Here is a 20,187-nt window from a genome sequence, read left to right as displayed (position 1 = left end):
ATGCTTTTTCTTTTCCTGAAAACAAGACATTTGTCTGGCACCAAGCCTTGTCTTCATGATTTCTTGACTATCACTGGCACTGGTTCTGAGAGCACTGCAAGGCCCTTACCTTCCTCATCACCTCCTTCAGGAAGCCTTCCCCAACCCCAGGAAAGCTACTTAATCCTTTTCAGGGTTCCCAAAATGCTTTGTATATGTATCTCTACTGGAATAAAATAAGAATGGTGATGATCATGTACCTAGAGCCTTTCATGTGCCAGGTGCTTTGCACACTGTTTGATTTCATCCTCGTAAGGCGCTGCACCTGCGAGAAAGCCAAGGCTCAAGAGGATCGCATGGCTGGAAAGTGGAGGATCTGGGATTAGAACTCAGGTTCACCTTCTGTGCTACAGTTACCACACCACATTAGGATTGGTGGGGATCTGTGTCCCCGTAAGACTGTGGGCTCCTTTCAGGCAGGAGCCCTTGCAGGCTCACTCCATGAGTCCCTACATGCTCTGTGTGCCTCCCTCCATCTTTCAACCCTCCATCCTTCACCCTCCATCCTTCACCATCCTGAGCTGCATCCCCTTTGCTACCTTCATTCTGTGCTTTCCAACTGAGAACCAATAATAATAAATCCATCTGGAAACAGAGACCCCACAACAGATGATAATCCACATCCAGACCAAACCCTGGCCAAGGAAACCTGCTTTGTGGGAAAGTCTGGACAGTTTGTAGTAGTCTGTCTGCACATTATGCCTGGGATGCTGCCAGATGAGTAGATTTTTTGTTCATTTGGACCCTACTCTAGACATACCATCTAAGATACTTAATTTCATCATTTAGGAGCTCTTGTATTTATAATTTAAACAAATTCCCTTAGCAAGGTTTTTCTCTGTATGTACAGTAGTTTTGACTTACTGTATTCAAAAATATCAGGAAAAAGTAGCTTATTTTTTAAAAAAGCAAAAGATCACATAAATAGTCCAGGCCCTGTAGCTGCATAGGCTCATCTTGAGATACAAGATGAGGACCATCAGGCTGATTTTCAGCATAATCTTTGACCAGATTCATGCCAGGGAGAGCCGAAGTTGAGGCAGTGGTGATGCGGGGATAGTAGGAAAGATCATCTCCAGTGTTCCCATCAAGAGGTCTCTGCTGCCTGCATCCTTCACTGATGTGGGCATAAACCACTGAAAGTATATACTTCATTACTTTTATAAGACTGAACCTAGTCCATTTCCTGATGCTATAACAGAATAGCACAGACTGGGTAATTTATAAAGAAAGGAAGTTTATTTGGCTCACAGTTATGGAGGCTGAGAAGTCCAGGAGCATGGTGCCAGCATTTGTATGAGGCTAACTTAATACTACTTTTTTTTTTTATGGGGGTGGGGGCAGGGGGGGACAGCATCTCAGGATTAGTACTATACACGTTCACCGCAGCAATCCATTTGTATGACCATTTAGCTGGCCACAGATGCCTGATCTCTAGGGTTTTCTAGATTTCTTTCAGTTTGCCAAGTACCAATCTTGGGATTTTCAGGCATCAAGATCCCAGACCATGAGATTTTTTTTTTTTAACAGTAACAAGTTGATAGTTTATCTCCTATGACTGTAAATACCTGGAGCATTTAGCCAAGTGTCATCTTTGGAAAACTGCCTGAGGAATGGAGGGGTAGCTTTCCATCACACTCAAAAGGCTCTTTGTGATCAGTTCCCAAAGGTACCAGAAGAAGAGGAAGAGAAAGCAAAGCAGTAAGGGAGCTGGCCCTCCTGGAACCATCATCCAGGTGGGCCATCTTCCTAGAGTAGATTTTGTTTAGGAAGAAGCTAGCAACGAATGCTCTTTGAGAAATCACTGGATTATGTAGTTTGTGCTAAATTTGGAATCTTATTTTGTTCAACAAAAACTTTTAGAATAAAAGAAAATATTATACAGTGGAAACAGCACATGCTCTGAAGGCAGGAGTCCCGGGTGGGCTTTTCCCTCAGCCCCTGTGACCTTGAAGGCTGAGTCAGAATGGGCAGAGTCACCCTCACTCACCACCATCACCACACACACCCTGTGCTTCTCCACCTCTCTGCAATGCTTGGGCCTGGACACCCAGCCTGCTGGAGCTGACCCAGCCACGCATGGGTTGACACCTTTTCACCTGGTTGCTTGTTTGACCTCCAGAAAGAATGGGAGCTACAACATCATATATTGCTCTGTTTTAAAACATACCGTCGTGCTGGGGAACCACAATCATGTACATATTTCCTACCTTATAGGGTGGAATAAAATACAGGTGGAAAATCTATCTAGGAAAACACTCTTGTTCAAGTTGTCCATGCCATCCTGGCCATAGCCCATCTGTTGTGAGATGGGGTGGCTTCCACATGTGCACTGTTGTCACTGAAGCAATGTGGGGGCCTCCTAATGTGGCCCCAAGGGAAGGTCATGTCTACTGACATTTATATAGTCAGGGCTAACATTTAAAGAAATCAAAGCTTCACACTTAGCTGTATGTTGAAAGACTTAGCTATACATTGAAATGCTGAGTAGAAGGAACCCCAAAGGATATGTCCAGATTGGATAAAAGTTAAAAAGTAGACTTCAGTTGGGTCCATTTGCTGGGAGTCGGGTGCACATTGTGCTTTCTGCTGGAAAGCTTGGCTGGTTCCTGCTGGGCCTGGGGACGGGGAGCGCGATGGTGGTGGGTTGGTAGCAACAGTGTTTTGTGTTATCAGAACCATGAGCATTCTAATAACAAATCTACCACCTCTGTTCCCAGAGCTCATTTTAAGGAACTGTTTGGAACAGGGCACCAGGAAGTAGAGAGAGAAGGTCAGGAAGTAGAGACAGAAAGTCAGTTCCCTGTGGCAGCTGGGGCCACGTCAAGCATTCACAGGGTGATTTTTACACCAGTTCCCCTCCAGCCTTCCCGTGGAAATGTGCAATATCCAGAGTAGTTAAGACACACTTTGGTTTGAGTCTTGGCCGACCCACTTACTAGCTGTGTACCCTTGGCTAAGTTACTTAACCTCTGTGAACCTCAATATCCTGCAAGTTACAAGTCCCAGGATCGATCTCTGCTCTGCCACCAACAGGCTCTGTTACAGGAAGGCCGTGCTAGGGGATCTGAGAGGCCCCTAACAGTTCCAGTATTTCATGGTTTTATGGCCCCTTCTTCTTCACTCATTGAGAAATAAACTGAACTGGTTGTATTCTCTTTCTCAGGAGAGAAAACAGCTAAAAGTGCTCACTCCTTTTGGTCGTTAAAGATTAGTTTCTGACAAAGCCCGTCTGTGGCAGCTGCTTTTGGCACTCTCGTTTCCTCCCTGATCAGTCTCTGGGATGGGCACTGCGCAGGGGGGCTGGCACATGTGTGGCTCTGCCTTGGGTGGTCTGAGAAACAGTACCAGAACCCAGGTGCCTGCTCTATCCTTTGCCTCTTAGAGAATGACCGCTGTAGCCTTCCTCTTTAACAGCAGCAGCAGGATACATGGGGCAGAGGACCACAGACAGGGCCATTTGGCCCAGGCCTCATCACAGCACCATCCTAACTAAAATGCCTTCGGGTCTGGCCAGACCTGAGAGACACAGGACAAAGCCCAGGTCAGGGGGCAGGGAAGCCAGGAGCTGCCTGTGCCTCCTCACTCAGGCTCTCAGCAGGCCATTCTGACCTGGGGCCACCCTGTTACTGTCTCAGTAAAGCTGGGAACAGGCTTGTGAGTACAGCTTCAGATAAGCAACCATGGCTCCCTTGGGAAGGGCATGCTGTGGGCAGACAAAGAAGAAAAGAGCACATGGCTCCGAGGTTGCTGAGTGAAAGATTTGGAAGCTGCCATGGCTCGGGTGCAAAGGTGTTTAATTGCAAAGGTGTTTCTGGCCGAGTGATGTCCCTGAGAACAAAGGATCTGTTGGATGAGAGCACAGAAGAGTGTTTTGTCTTCCAGGATCAGAACCTGCTCCGAGCCCTCTGAACAGACCTGATAAAAATGTTCTCTGCTGACTGGATGCCCTGACTGTTCCGTGCAGAGAGACCATCTGTTTTTTCCTCCCAGTTTAGTCCTCAACACCAGGAGAGGGCAGGGCCGTCCCCCAGCTGCTGTCTTCCTGGGCTCTGTCTACCCATTCAGCTTCCACAGCTAGGCACTCAATCCCAGCTGGCAGCGCCTTGTGTGGGAGCTCAGTGGTGAGATGGGTCACAAGAAATCTACTAGTAATGAGCAAGTACCAACATTTGGGGATCCTTGCGTAACAAAAAAGGATAAATTCTAATGCATTCAAGTTATCTCTGTGATGAAATCACTGCCATTCCCTCCCATGACAGCATGCTTTCTTAAGTGGGAGAAAAAAGATGAGTGAGTGCAGGACCCTTGGATACACACAGCCCACGCTGGATTGTGAACACAGAGAAGCAGGAGATTGAACCATTTGAGGTGCCAGGAGTGGAATGGTGCCCCTGGGCCCTTGCAAAGACTCATCTCCATCAGAGATCCACTAGTCACTTGGGTTCCCAACTCCCAGGTCTGCCTGGTAAAATCTTACAAATCCTTCAAGATGCAACAAAGAAGTGCCACCTCTATCTAACTTCTCCCTTCCCTCTAGGCAGAATTAGTCATGCCACCTTACTGTCCCCCAGGGCACTTAGCACACCAGGGTATCACCACAGTGATCAGACAGCCCAGTTTTCACTGCATTCCTGATTTTAGAAATTTTGGCCTTGACAGATACTCCCTCTCAGAGAAATCTGTTGTCAGATCTGATGTGCTGATTTTAGGGACTAGAAATCATGGGCATTGGATGGATCCCAGATGCATTCATGCACCTGCCACCTCCCCCAGACTGAGCTCCTGGAGGTCAGGGACCATAGTTGTCACCTGCTTCCCCAAGTCTAGTGCTGTGACCAGCATGCAGTAGGGGCTCAGCAAATGTTGGCTGCACTACATGACATAATGTTTCATGCTTGATTGTATTGTATCCACAGCATAACACTGTGAGGTTATGACCCTTGTCCCCATTTTACAGAGGAGAAAATTGAGGCTCAGAAGAGTTAAAACTTTCTCGTGAGGGAACAGCTAACCAAGGGGAAGAGCATGGATGCAAACCCAAGTCTTTATTCCTATACTATGTATCTACCAGCTTAGTTCAAGCCCAGGAATGTCCTGAAATGTTTTGAGTTAGAAACCAGAGACACTTAGGCAGAGGAGAGGCCAGAGGAGATCTGTTGAGTAACCACTGAGTCCAGCCTGTCTCCAGTCAGGGTTTTAACAACATTCAGCTGGGCCTTTGGTGCCCAAGGGCACGTTTTACCCTCTTGATATTCTATCAAGACAAATTAACACACCCTGCCCTCTCTTTCAGAGCTTCTGATTTAAAGCAGACACGTGTACAGATGGAACGCCAGAGCTAAAAAAGGGACTGACTGTTTATTTCAGTCTCCTTGTTTTAAGATGAAAAGACCTAGATCAAAGGAGACTTGTAGTTTACTGTGGACCCAACATTGTGCTAAACATGTTTTTTTGCAGTATTTCATTTCCTAAAGTGACAGGCACTATTTTAATCTATCCTCAATTAACAGATGAGGAAGCCGAGCCTCAGAAGGACAAAGTGACTTGCCTAATGTCCCAGAGCTAATCAGTGGAGGAATCTGGATTTGAATCCAGGCCAGTCTCCTCCAAAGCGCCTGCCCTCAACCCTGCAGCCAGGCCAGGTCTTTCCTTTTAGGTGCTGGAGTGGATGTTCACCTTGCATTTAACTCACCTCCCCTGCCCCATCCGAAAACAATGCTGCCCTTGTCCTCTGCCCTGGCCACCCTCCTGCAGTCAGGTTCAGCCCCTCTTTGGAATTAGCAAGAAGCTGCTATTCCCAGTACTGGAGGTTATTTTTAAAAGTGTGAAATAAGTGTAAAGCAGGATATTTTCAGTAAAAATCTCTCCCTGCTTATACAATGAAGTGGGACCGAAAGCACTGACTTGGAGCAGATACATGGTTCATTTTTGCAGAGATGAATATAGTGCTCATGTGGCAGCCCACTGGGAAGGCTCAGGTGTTCCGGATGAACAAGGCGCTGAGCTTCAGAGGACTGGATGTGTGCTGACATTCTGAGAGGGAAGCCTCTGGCCTGCTTCTTCCAGAAATGAGGATTCCTAGAGTCCTAGAGCGTAGAGGAGTCAGCCAGATATTTAAAGTGAAAAGACCTGAATGCATATCTAGCCTGAACACCTTAAGCCTATTAGCAAGTTACTCATCCTGTCTGTAAGGAGCTCCAGGAGTTAATTATGTAACATACATGGAAATGTCCAGTGCCAGTATCTTGGGTAAGCTTTAAAACCTGCCAGCACCCCCATTCCTCCCCCATAACGGTATTTTGAGAATGGCTGTATTTTAAGATGAAATGTGTATGTAAGAGCATATGGAAGCATCATTGAAAATTCTAGACAGCAGCAGACTCTAGGAAGTGTGTGGGCTTTAGGAAGGACTCCTTCCCATGCCCAGCCCCTACAATGCATTTATCATATTCTTAACGTGGGTAATACTTTCTTTTCTTATGGCCCATTGTTTATTTGGTGAGCATTTACAGAAGGCCAGCCCTGTGCCAGGCACAGTGCATGAGCTGCAGGAGAGACCTTCTCTTCTATCTGCCAACACACGGGATCGCATGCAGAGCCTAGAAAACTACAGGCCTTGGGTTCTTTCCTGCCGGAAACCAGAGAATGTTTGCCCTGTTCTGAAACTCCATTTCTTGGTAATGCCTTTGAGGATCCATCTAAGGAATGTGGTCCCCCCCCTCACCCCACTGGCTCCAGCAGCTCGGCCCAAGGGATTGCTGGGGGATTGTGCACGTCTTTGGCCTGGCTTCAACAGGCCGTGGCTTTTCCCCCATTTGTGGTCACAGCCAAGGGAAGCCTGGTGCCTGGCTCTGAGACCCACATGGAACACGATCCCAGAAGGACTTACCCGATGGCTTGTCTGTGGAGGATGGGAGGCTGGTGAGAGTGGGCATAGTGGGCAGAGGGGGTGGCAGCACCTTCAGGTTCTGGTCACTCTGGATCTCGTTGGTAGAGATCTGGTTGATGATGCGGTTGTAGGTGGGTGGCTGGTAGACCCGGGGCGGGGCAGCGGGAGGTGGCTGGGGGACGGGCCTGGCTGCGGGCACCCTCTGGCAGTGCTCCTCAAGCTGTGCGATGATCTCCGATTGGTTGTGGGCTAGTGTGGCCAGGTGCTGGTACTTGTGCTCCAGGTCCTTGTACTTGCTGGCCAGCTGCAGCATGTCGGCTGTCTGGTTCAGGATCCTGTTCTCCAGCTGGGAGAGCTCCAACGCATTGTCCCGCTTGCGGATGATCTCATGCAGGAGCTGCATGTAGAGCTGCGTGACCCGCGAGTTCATGTTGCGGCTCTCCTTGCGCAGCAGCTTCACCTCGCTCACAATGCCGCCGTCCACCTCCACCAGCTGCTGCAGCGTCTCTATCTGCCGCTTCTGCTTGAGCAGCTCATTGTTGAGCAGCTCTAGCTCCTGCTTATGCACTCGGTTCTCCAGAAGCACCTCAGGCTCCTTGGAGTTGACGCAGATGGCACCTGTGACCCGCTGCTGGGGCACAATGAAGGTGTAGGTGCACTTGTCCTGGGACTCGCCCGCCCGCTTGTACCTGTTTAGGTAAATGAACTCTCTTGGCGAGCCCTCCTCAGTGCCCTCAAAACCATCCTCCTGGCCTGCAGCAGCTCCCATGGCAGCCAGCAGTCCGAGCCACCAGCATGTCACGCACAGTGGCCTCATGGTCCTTGCAAAATGGTGGTTATTCTTTGTGAATAGAATCTATGAAAGCCTGAAAGTAAACAGAGGGGAGAATCAGTGACGGTCCCACCACTGTCAGTGCCCTGTGCTGTCAGTGATCCCAGCCTTCTTGCCAGGCAGGCAGAGCTTTCCAAAAACTCAGCTTCAGGATGCTGGGTTATATTCTCTTGAAGTCAGAGAACAGGCAGCCATTCTGGAAGCAAGAGGAGACAGGCAGGCTCCAGCAGAGGTAGAAGGGAAGAGGGAGGGTCTCAGAGCATCTAAAGGCAGGAGGCCCTGGCCCTGCTACTTCCAGAGCCAGCTCCAACGCCTGCAGCCGCCTTGCTGAACTACTGGCCTAGAGCCTGAGAACCGTGTATCCAAGCAGCTTCAAGCTGGGAAGGGGAGGCAGAGGAAGGGTTTTCTGATCTCCCTCCTCTGCTACCTTAGGCTTCTCAGACTGCTAAGTCTACCTATTCTATACTTTCACACCCCCTGAACTTTCCCCTTGTAATACCTATCACAGCAGTGCTGAATAGCAGTTCTGTTTGATCTTCTCTGTTGGATTCTAACTCCATGAGGGCACGTCCTGTGTCTGATTCAACCCTGTATTCCCAGGATGTTGCACTTTGGGCAAATATTTGATAAATGAATGAATCGTTTGACATGTTATGGAATACATTCAGGTATTAGTGGACAATGTCAGTGGAAGGATGTGTCCAGTTACGTGGCTCTGGTCACTGTGTTAGCTAAGCTACAGAGCCAAAACAGGAACAAACAATCAAGTTCTTCTGAATCCAAATATTTGTAATAGCCAGTGACAGCAGAGTCCTGACCACTGCGACGTGATTCAGTTAGAAGAGAGCAGAACACAGAATGCGTCTCTAGTTTTGCTTCACTTCTGTTCTTGGACCATTCCTCCCTTCGCCAGATGTTCACTGAACACCTGTGATGTGCTGGCCAGCATGCTGGCGGCTAGGGATACAGCTACCAACAGGATGGAGCCAGCCCCTGCCCTCATGGGGCTTTCATGTCATTATGCCGTTCCCAAATGCCGGAAAGCACAACTATCACATGCTGTAAAGGGGTATTACAGGGAATTGACCTAATCGGAGGGTCAGGAATGCTTCCCTGAGAAAGTGCCCTTTACACTGACCCTTGAGGAATGAGTAGGAGTTAAATGGGCCAAGAGGGAGGGGAGGACATGTGCTAGATCCCTCCCCTTGCCCACTCGAGGGCCTTGCTCCAGCAGTCCTCACCATCTCCCCAACATCATCGTGGTTTTCCTACAATCGTACTGTTATTTTTCTCAACTTGAAGAAAACCCTCTCTTGACCTCATATCCCTTCTGCAGCTGTTGTCGCATTTCTCTGCTCCCCTTTTCAGCAAAGCCTCCAAAGAGTTGCCTGCACTCACCATTTCCAGAAAGTTCCTCTCTTTCTGGTCTCTCTTGAGCCCACCCTCATCAGGCTTTGCCTCCTCCCCTTCATTCTAGGTTGCTCTAAACAGGATCACCAGTGGCCTCTGTTTGCCAGATGGAAGGGCTAGTTCTTTTTTTTTTTTTTTTTTTTGAGACGGAGTCTCACTCTGTCGCCCGGGCTGGAGTGCAGTGGCTGGATCTCAGCTCACTGCAAGCTCCGCCTCCCGGGTTTACACCATTCTCCTGCCTCAGCCTCCCGAGTAGCTGGGACTACAGGCACCCGCCACCTCGCCCGGCTAGTTTTTTGTATTTTTTAGTAGAGACGGGGTTTCACCGTGTTAGCCAGGATGGTCTCGATCTCCTGACCTCGTGATCCACCCGTCTCGGCCTCCCAAAGTGCTGGGATTACAGGCTTGAGCCACCGCGCCTGGCCGGAAGGGCTAGTTCTTGATCCTCATTAATATTTTCCCTCTCACACTGTGGAATACAGTTGGGCTCCCTTCTTGACCTTCTTTCCTGAACGCCACCCTGCCTCCTGTCTTGCTGGCTGTTCCTCCTCAGAGCCTGTGCTGGTTCATCCATCCTCATATTCCTGTCCTTTCTCTTACTGTTGAGGGGGACCTAAAACTCAGTCCTCAGAATTTTCTTTACCTTAGTGATCTCATCCAGAGGTCAGGTTGGTGATCACCCTCAAGTACTGATTACTTCGTGTTTATTTCTGGAACTCTCCCCTGGACTCTAGACTCATACATACAGCTGCTGCTTCGACATTTCCACTTGACTATCTGCTAGGTATCTCAACTCATCCAGAAATGAACTCGTTTTTCCCCATATCTCCAACCCAACCTGTTCATCCCAGTTTTTCCTGTGTTAGTAAATGTCCACTCTAGTTGCTCTGGCCAAAAGCCTTGAAGTCATCCTAGACGCCTTTCTTTCTTTCATACCCCACATCTAATTCACCGCCAAATTACAATGCCAGAAATATTCTCAGAGTCCTGTGTCTCCCCACCTCCCTGCCACCAACCTGGTGCAACCCACCTGTGCCATTCACCTGGACTCTTGCAGTAATTTCCTAACTAGCTTCCCTGCCCCGGCCTTGTTCATCCTACCTTCTGTCCTCAACTTGGTAGCCAAAGTGGTCCTTTTTAAAAAGTCAAACGGGGTCACTCCTCTATTCAAAACCCCCAGTGGCTCACCATCTTGGAGGAAAAGCTAGTGGGTCTCCAAGGCACTCTATGATTTGGCCCCCACTTCCTCCCTGGTCTCGTCTGTGACCCCTCTCCCCTTCAATCATCTCCTCCAGCCACTTGGTTGGCCTTTTGGTTGTCCTTTGAGTGCTCTAAGCACACTTGGGACTCAGGGCCTTTATACTTGCTGGTCCCAGCCCCGTTCTTCATTGTTCCCTCACCTCTTTCAGTCTTTGCTGAAATATCACCTTCTCAGTTAGACCATCCCTGCTGATTGAAGATTGTGACCTCACCACATTCCCCCTGCAGTGTCCTTATCACCATCAGATACAGGCTGTCTGCCTGCCCCATTCCCTTGAATGCAAACTCCATGAGGGTAGGGGGTGTTTGTGTTGGTCACCGCCCCATGTGCAGGGCCTACCACGTGGCCTGAAATACATAGGAGCTCAATAAATATTTGTTGATGGAATGACAAGACATGCCTGCCAACAGATGCTGAGCAGCTGGGAGTGCTGGAAAGAGGGATAGACTGGGGCGGGGATCCCATGGACAAGTGACTGCCTGAGGAGGTCAGAGCTGTGCAGAGGAGGGCCTACGTATGTATTTGTTAATAACATCCATTGACCGAGGTCCACTATATACCTGACCCTGTACTAAACATTTTGCAAGTGTTTTCCACTCTCCCATATTCTTATAATCTCCTTTTAAGGTAGATACTGTTGCTGTTTACATTTTATAGATGAGGAAACTGAGACTCAATGAGGCTGAGTGACTTGCCCGAAATCAGAAAGCTAGAAGGTGGCAGAACCAGGGCTCAACAACCCTGGTCTGATGGATTCGAACCCGCTAACTCTGAACGATGACACAGACATGTATTTAATCTGGATATTAGCATCACTACTTTCTGATTTCACATTAATCTATGCTAAAATAACAAGTATGACACAGGACTTACAGATTTTGTCCTCCCTGAACCCCTTTGGGGGCTTCTCCAATGAGGACCCTGCGTCTGGGCTCCACCTTGTACCAGCCAGTGAGCAGTTACAAGAGACCCTGTGCTCTCTGGGGCCCTGCTGAGCTGTTTTCCACTTAAATGACAAAGCCCAAGCGTGATTCCTATGGCCTGCTCAGGCCTCTCTGAGGCCAGGCAGAGAAAGGTGTGCGGGAGCTTCTGGTTTGGGCTCTGCTAGGAGGTGGGGCTGCAGTGACGTCAGTGGAAACCCAGCTGAGTTTGGAAGTGTTTGCCTGGTTTCCAACAGTGCTTTGGCTGCCCCTGTGCTAGTGGCCACACCCACCCCAGAACAATGGGGAGGAGCCGCCCCCGACCCTGGGCTAGGGCACGTCTGCAGGGCCACCGCCTTCTTCAGGCTGCTTACCTGAGGCAGTGGGTGACAAACACCTCTCTGTGCCCATGTGGGCGTGGGGCTCCACTGTGGCCAAGAAACTGCCAGAGGCCCAGGAGGCAACCTGGCTGCAAGGCAAGGCTGGTTTCCAAACCTTCCTGGACCTCCAGATTTGAGAGGGTTACACTATTTATGGTTGAGTTCTATCCTCTCCCAAACATGGGCTCTCACGGCTCCCTGGCAGAGTTCTTGCCATTGCACTTGGGACCTAAAAGGCCGAGTTTCTTCTGTGAAATGGGGTGATCCAACCCACCTTGCACACTAGGTGAGCAGCATGGAAGCACATCAGAAGCAGGAGATTGGAATAATGTGTTAGCATTACGATAGCAGGAACAACAAAGCTGAAGCAAAACCAGCAACAGTAAGGATGCTGAGCGTAGGCTAGGCAGCGTGCCAAGCACTCACACCATCTCCTCGACTAAGCCTTGCACAGGGCTTTAGGGCTTCCAGGCCCTTCACATCCACATTCTCTCATTTAATCATTCCAACACTCAGAGTGACTTATTAGTGTTATGCCCATTTCTAGGCTAAGGAAACTGAAGCTCAGAAAGGTGTGGGGGTAGCTGACTTGGGGTCACGTTGCTAGCAGTGGGACCTCTTGAAACTGTGTTGATTCTGAGTCCTGTTATACCTCTGTGGGGCCTGAGCTTAGTGGGGTGACTCGGAACTGATTGGATTACAGGAATGAAGGGAGGGAACAGGGCACTGTGCTGGGCGCCTGACATACTTTGTCCCAGCTAATCCAGTGGGTTGTTACTCACCCCGGTTTTATCAACGGAGACATTGCAACCCAGACAGGCTTGGTGACTTGCCCAAGAACACAGCAGATAACAGCCAAAGCTGCCTGAGCCTAGGACCTGGGTCAGCCTGATACCAAGGGCCATGCTCTTTGGGCTTCTCTTTGAGCCTCAGAGTCATTTATTTTCCTTGGAGTCTAAGACTCCAACCCCAATTCCTCCCTTCCCCCCAGCAGTTTTTTGCCAGTTTGGCGGTTCTTAATGGGCAGTAATGAGTTTGTTTACTTTTGCTATCTTGATATTTATTCAACTAATTGCATCTCAAGGGAAAAAACACCCCCTGCCCCAACCCCGGCATTCCAGCCATCTTAGGACTGGAGAAGAACTCAACTCCATCAAAATGATGCTCCTCACTCTTTTCCTGTGTCCAACAAAGAAAAGCAAATCCAACTGTTTTCCTTGGCTTCAGAATTAAAATAAAAACGATTCTTAAAATTGCTTTTCCACATTGTATTGTGAGGAGTTTCCATCACGCACGGGTTTTCCTTCCCCACAAGTGAGGCTGGTGTGACTGTGCCACGTGACAGCCTTTGCACACGGGGAGGCAGCCTCTCCAGGCCTTGGGTCCCACCCAGTCTCCGGTGGGCTGCCTCTGAGTGTCGCCGCTTGGCCTGATGTGGTGGTGCCACACATCATGTGTCCACATCCCTCTCACCACTGTGGTGCTACAGCCCAAGCAAGGAGCCGCTTTGTGGGAACAGCTGTCATTTTTTTTTTTTTTTTTGAAACGAGTCTTGCTCTGTCGCCCAGGCTGGAGTGCAGTGGTGCGATTTCAGCTCACTGCAAGCTCCGCCTCCCGGATTCAAGGGATTCTCCTGCCTCAGCCTCTCAGGTAGCTGGGACTATAGGCACCCACCGGCACGCCCGGCTAATTGTTTTGTATTTTTAGTAGAGATGGGGTTTCACCGTGTTAGCCAGGATGGTCTCGATCTCCTGACCCTCGACCTCCCAAAGTGCTGGGATTACAGGCGTGAGCCACCATGCCTGGCCGAAGAGCTGTCATTTTCATAAGATGGAGCTGTGTATTCTGCCCTGTAGCAGAAGCTGCTGGCCTGGGATCCTCTTTTGAGTTCACCCCAAAGGTTAGAAATGAGAAAAGTTCCAGTAATAAAAAGAATAACAACAACTACTTGTCACTATGGCTCAAGCACTTTATATACATTATCTCACTTAATCCTCCCAACAGCCCTGCAGGCGGCCTGTTATTTGAGGGCCGCCATGCATGGTGGCCCCACTTGTGCACTGTGCAACTTAAGGGGGCACAACTCACATTCATAGTCTTTATGTTTTTTTATATTTATATTGCAGCAGTTTTCTAATGCCCACAAAGATGCTTTTAAGGCTAACAGCAAAGCTGACGTTTATCCCTATTTGCAGTTGAGGAAACTCTTGAGATTTGAGGATCGTGAGTCATTTGCCCAAATCACAAATTACTAAGTAGCAGAGCCACTAACAGACCCCAGAATAACCCCCAAAGATACCGTACTATAAATAAAGAGAAACCAAAGTGCCAAAGTGACAGGAAACCCAAAAGAGATTGTTCTCTGACCCTCTAGGCAGGAGGACGACAGGAGTGCTCTTGCCATCCTTAGGCCTGCAAATCCCGGAGAAGCCTCCAAATTAAATCCGGATCTCAGGAGTTGTTTCATCATCAGTCCAGGTTGTAGTCCTGCCTGGAGGACTTACAGAACCAGCCCCTTACCGCCCGCCCTCCCGTCAGCACTGCCCATTGGTCTGTGATCACAGATGAAGGCCAATTATGGGTCCCCGCCAGAAGAGGCATCCCAGCACTGCAGGAGGCTGGAGAAGCAGGCCTCTGCCAAGACAGTCAGGGAATCTGGAACTGCCAGCTGGCCCCTGAAGTCAGGGTTCTGGGAAGCTAGAAGCCTGAGCTGTGCTTGAGTGAGTCTGGTGGACCTGAGCAGGAATCAAGTTTGTGAACCTATCATCAGGACAGAAGACAGATGAAAACATCAACATTAGCTAGCAGGTGTTCCTACTAAAGCTGTTGAAATGTATGATGTGTTGGTAGGGAGGTATCCAAACCAGTTGGTAATCCAGGATGTGGGAAGGATCCAGATGAAGGAAAAGGCCCAGCTGATCACGTGACCGGTAGTATTGTAATAATGGCTGTCATTTGTTTGTTGTGAACTTGGGTGCCCACCTGCACTCTATCTCACTGGCTCTTAATAGCTCTATGAGTAGGGGACCATACATCCTGGTTGGCCCCGGTTGAGGTCTGTTGTCTTACGTAATTATTATTATTGAGATGGAGTTTCACTCTCATCACCCAGGCTGGAGTGCAGTGGGGCAATCTCGGCTCACTGCAACCTCTGCCTCCCAGTTTCAAGCAGTTCTCCTGCCTCAGCCTCCTGAGCAGCTGGGATTACAGGTGCCTGTCACCGCGCTTGGCTAATTTTTGTATTTTTAGCAGAGACAGGGTTTTGCCACACTGGCCAGGCTGGTCGCGCACCCCCTTTTCACTCTCAATATTGTCCTGACTGAGCAGCAAACTATATGGTCCCATTACCTAGGAGAAAGGCATTATGTCTGCATTTGGCAGTAGAGGAAACCCAGGTCTAGAAAGGTTAGGTCTCTTGTTCAAGGTCACGTGGAAGTAAATATCAAAACTGGGATTTAGCTGTCAACTGCTAGGTCCAAACCCTGACTTGCATCAAGATTGTCTCTTCAACCAGTATGAATAAAAGGTGCTTGCTTGTTTAATGGCTGAGATGCAGCTTGCATCTTACTCACTATTGACTAAGTAGAAATAGTTTTCAGGTCAGCACAAGGGTGTGCTTTGTTGAATGTTGGAAAGAGCTGCTTGATCATGCGAGTGGTAATTACGACCCCAAAATGGGTATCTGGGATGAGCCGTGACACCCTCACCTTGGAGAACCTGGTGAAAGGACTGTGCATCGTTTGTCCTGGATGATTCACCATCAGCCTGGAGGCCAGGGAGGGCATAACCAGATCTCCAACTGCCCTCCCCTCCCAGCTGAGGATGCTATGAATCGTTCCCTACCAGAAGGCACCCGGGGAGTCTGGAGCCAATTCCCAAACACTTCTAGTTCAGCTTTCATACAACCATTGATCTATTATCATTTATCTATTATCCATCTAGCCCTCCATCACCCACCCATTTAGCCTTCCCATCCAGCCAGCCATTGTGTATTGCTACTACCTGGTCATGGGTGATGGGAGTCAGGAGTCAGAGAAGCAGGGTAAGAGATTTGCCTGGAGGAGTAGCATTGGGGGTTTGAATCTGCCTGGTGCTTTGGGTTCCTGTGCTCCTGCCATTGGTGAGTTGCTGGCTCCAGGAGCAGTTCATGGAGGAGGCGGGTTGTGGTCACACCATGAGATCATAGAGTAGAGGGGGATGTGGTTAGGGAGTGGGGGAGCTGGTTGCCTTTGCCAGGGGGACAAGGACACTGCTGTTACTTTTTCACAGTGCATTATTTGGGAACCATTTTGAGATTCCCCCAAAGTCTGTGCACCGAGCCCTCTGTGCCAGGAGCCTCGGCCAACAGAACAGAGGCGGGGAAGAGTCTGCAGAAGCCATTTCAGAGTCCAGCTTCTGAGTTGGCTGCTGCGTTTCCAGCAGCGCCTAGTGTGCTCTGGAGCCCTACAACTGGGAAAGCCCTAGACAAGAGGGAGAAGTCAAGGGCTGGGTGGACAGCACTGCCCCAGGGTGGCTTTCTTGGGAAATCCAGGCCTTGCCTGGAGCTGCTTTTCTGGGTCTGGCTGAGAAGTTGGCACCAGGGCCACCTTGGCTGTTTGGATGGACTTGTTCCTCAAACACTGGGACAACCAATTTTTGTGTCTGCCTCACTGATCCCGGTAGCTCTTTGAGGCAGGGGCTATGACTCTCCCCATTTCACAGATGAGCAAACAGAGGTAAGGGATGAAGTCACTTGCCCAGGGTCATGGTTCTACGAAGTGGTGGAGCTGGGCCCAGAACCAGATTTGTCTGTTCCAGGGCCAGGTTTCTTAACCACACAATTCTAATTGGCCTCCCTGCCTTTGGGTGCTCTCTCCCCTGCAGTCTATGCTGCATGCAGCTCTAGGGCTGTCTCTCTGACACCCACATCTGATCGTGTCAGTGTCCTGCTTAAAAACAGACCCTGTGTTGTCATGCCTCCCTGCCTTTGCACGTGCTGTGCTTCCTGCCTCGACTACCTTCCCCCACTGTCCTGGCTGATGCCTGCCTGTCTTCCTAAATTGACCTCACCATGAAGCCATCCATTCAGTGAGATCCTCCCTCCCTCCTTCAGCTCACAAGTGCAGCTGTGGCTGCTTCCAACCCAACACCCAAGACTCAGATTGTACTCATCTGGTTATCTCCCTCCTGACTACAGCTTCTTTAAAAAAGCAGGGCCGGCTGGGCGCGGTGGCTCAAGCCTGTAATCCCAGCACTTTGGGAGGCTGAGACCGGCGGATCACGAGATCAGGAGATCGAGACCATCCTGGCTAACCCGATGAAACCCCGTCTCTACTAAAAAATACAAAAAACTAGCCGGGCGAGGTGGCGGGCGCCTGTAATCCCAGCTACTTGGGAGGCTGAGGCAGGAGAATGGCGTAAACCCGGGAGGCGGAGTTTGGAGTGAGCTGAGATCCGGCCACTGCACTCCAGCCTGGGCGACAGAGCGAGACTCCGTCTCAAAAAAAAAAAGCAGGGCCAGGGCAGATTCCTCCTCTGAATACCCAGTATCCAGGATGGCACCTAGGTTACTAAACAGGAACTTATTCATATCACATATTTCCCAATAATTTCTCCTCTTCCAGCCACTGTGCCAGGGGCTGGAGGTAGAACAGGAACAAGGTGGGTGAGGTCCTTACCCTCAAGGGGTCCACGGTAGTAGGTGAGACAGAGACTAGGCATTTGTTTTGCAAAGAGATACGTGCCCAGATGGGGAAACTTGGGGGGCTGTGGGGCACCTGACCTAACCCCAGAAAAGCCCTTGGCTGGACAACAGAGAGGGGAATGGTGTGGCACCCTGGGGTAGAGAAGCTTGCTTGCTTGAGAGCCTGGGTCTGAGGCTTGCTTCATTGATTCATTCATTCCACAGATATCTTTCCTGCCTGGCCCTGAGTGGGTATTAGAGATTTGGCAGTAACTGAGACAGACACAACCTCTCCCTCATGGAGGCAGGAGTGGGACCACCTCAGGCAGGACTTTAAGGATTCTTGGAGCTGGGCAGGTCCTCAGGCATCTCTTGAAGATAAGAACAGAGTCCATTCTGGGCTTTTCCGTGGTGGTCTTGGTACTGCCTGTCTGGACAACTAGGCAGCAGTGGGATGCTGAGGCTCTGGGGCTGCTGGCCCCAGACAGGCTGATTTCAGCAGAGAATGGACTGACACAATAGCTCAGTTGTGAGAGGCCTGGCTTCCCACACCCAACATTTTATTTTTTTATTTTTGAGATGGAGTCTCACTCTATCACCAGACTGGAGTGCAGTGGCGCGATCTCAGCTCACTGCAACCTCCGCCTCCTGGGTTCAAGCGATTCTCCTGCCACACCCAACATTTTAACATTCCTGGGACCAAAATGTGGCTCATGATTGATGTGTACATGTAACAGGCCATCATAATGTTTTAACCCCCAACACTGACTCAGTCATACGGCTTACAGTCCATGTGAAAGAACACAGCTTTGTCATAGAAACTACCCCCAGAATGAGGCTTCTGACATGACCTGTGTATCACCACAAACTCCAAGCTGCCTGGGGCTGAATAACTCTTCTATTTGGGGTGTTTTATATAAATTCACAAAAAAGAAATGCCATTCAATGAATTGATTCTTTCTTGAGATTGCCACAGTGTGGTGGTCCAGGATGGCAGCAGGCTGGGGTGGAACCAGCACAGGTCTGGGTTTCAATCTTTGCTTTTTGGCCCATGAGTGGAGAGACCATGGGAGAGGTGCTGCACCTTGACCCCCAGTTTCCACTTCTGTAAGTTGGGGCAGCACCACCCACCTTGAGGACCCTCTTAGCTCCTTGTGCCACCTCTTTACAGCTTTCACACAGTTGTGTGTGTGTGTGTGATTATTTACCGTCTGCCCAGTCCTGCTGGGCTGTGGGCTCTATGAAGCAGAGCCCCTCTCCCATCTGCCTGCTGTCAATTGAGACCATTCCAGATTAAATGGGCTGTGATTCAGAGAGGCCAGATGCTGAATGTACCTGCTTTGGCAGGGCTGCTGTTTGTTATGTTTGTTCTATTGTAGCTACCCGTTGCCATCTCCCTGATGTTTTTTCAGAAATTGCTCAGGTGTGGCCCAGTGTAGATGATGACCTGAGCTCTGATTCTTCAGTCCTAAAGGAGCCTCCAAGTACGGATGTAGAAAGCACATCAATAGTATCTAAGTCATATGGACCAGTGAGGCTCTGCGCCCACTGAGCTGGGGACGGAGTTTCCTGGGGCTGATGTGGTGAGACAGTATCGCAGAGCACCCAGGCACGTGGAACAAGTCAGCCAACCTGGTTTCGAAGCTCAGTTCCTCTTGTCCCTGACCGTATTACCACAGGTACCCTCATAAGTGTGCTGAGGCTCATCTCTAAGGGTAACAGTCATGCCTATTTTGCCTCAGAGGTAGGCTTCCATGAAGAGCAAGGGGTGTGCTAAAGTTGATAAGCCCAAGGTTTTCAGAGGGTTTGGTTCAGCATTCGATAGAACAGCAACCAGAGCAGATGTGGCCACTGAGGACACTGGGCAGGGACCCAGTGACAGTGAGGAGAAGAGAAGTTGAGGCATCTTGAGGCACTGAAGTGAGAGGAAGTCAGGGACTTTGGAGCTAGACAGAGCTGGGTTCCAGTTGCACATAATCACGTAACTGTGTGACTTTGGGCAAGTTAACCTCTCGAGCCTTAATTTTCCCATCTGTAAAATGGAATGCTAAAACTAGAACCTACCATGTAGTGTTGTGATGAGGATGACATGACATAATGTATGTGCCTTACTTAGCCCAGTGGGTACTTCCTAAATCACTGGGGGATGGAGGGCCAGATGGAGGAACAGCTTATTTGCTCTGCCCGTGAGCTTCAGCAATAACATGTAGTCCCCTGCTGGACCATGTGCATTACACATTTTTGGCTGTTCCACCCAGACTGCCTCATTAGTAGTAAGTAGTCCCATTTTTTTGTTTTTTGCCAAGCTCATGAAGTCAGTCAGAGCCTCTGCTCAGCCTGAGCTACCCAGAGAAGACAGTGAGCCACCATGGTTCCAGACTGTAGCAGGGAAACCTGTGGCTTCAGTAGCCCCAGAGGCCTTGTGCTAGAGAGCAAAATACTTGATGTCACCTTTTCAAAATGCTTCCAAGAGCACTGGAACCTCAGGGGGCCGCAGGACAGAAGCTCCGCTCCTGGGCTAAGATGTTTCAGTATTGTCTGGTGTAAGATCCACCAGACATGGCCACCATAGTGCCAGACCTGGTGATGGCTATTCCTCGCCTCTTCCTCTGCAGCTTCCCACAGCACTAAGGTGGCTGCATTTTCTTATCCTCTGTGGTTCTGGTGGGGAAATCAATAGGCAGACAGGCAGTGCCCATGTGGGAAGCAGGATGACCTTCCTCCTGTAAAGTTGGTATTGGATCCTTTTGTTAATATGTCTGCACTGTTTCTTAGTATGGACTTCTAGGAT

General features: G+C 49.7%; 2 protein-coding genes across 10 annotated transcripts in view; one reads left to right on the top strand and one right to left on the bottom strand.

Moving 5' to 3' along the window:
• Nucleotides 1-20,187, top strand: part of RALGPS1 (Ral GEF with PH domain and SH3 binding motif 1) — a 305,937-nt gene that overhangs the window by 180,794 nt on the left and 104,956 nt on the right. The gene's annotated exons all lie outside the window — the stretch shown is intronic.
• Nucleotides 1-20,187, bottom strand: part of ANGPTL2 (angiopoietin like 2) — a 35,881-nt gene that overhangs the window by 13,248 nt on the left and 2,446 nt on the right. Inside the window, exon 2 of the mRNA XM_025359239.1 lies at nt 6,932-7,797. Within this exon, the coding sequence (XP_025215024.1) occupies nt 6,932-7,748 (817 nt within the window). The 5' untranslated portion in view covers nt 7,749-7,797. The remainder of the gene's footprint in view (nt 1-6,931; nt 7,798-20,187) is intronic.

This window comes from Theropithecus gelada, chromosome 15 (genome assembly GCF_003255815.1).
Source record: "Theropithecus gelada isolate Dixy chromosome 15, Tgel_1.0, whole genome shotgun sequence".
NCBI classification, from domain to species: domain Eukaryota; kingdom Metazoa; phylum Chordata; class Mammalia; order Primates; family Cercopithecidae; genus Theropithecus; species Theropithecus gelada.
This window is presented reverse-complemented; position numbering and strand designations above follow the sequence as displayed.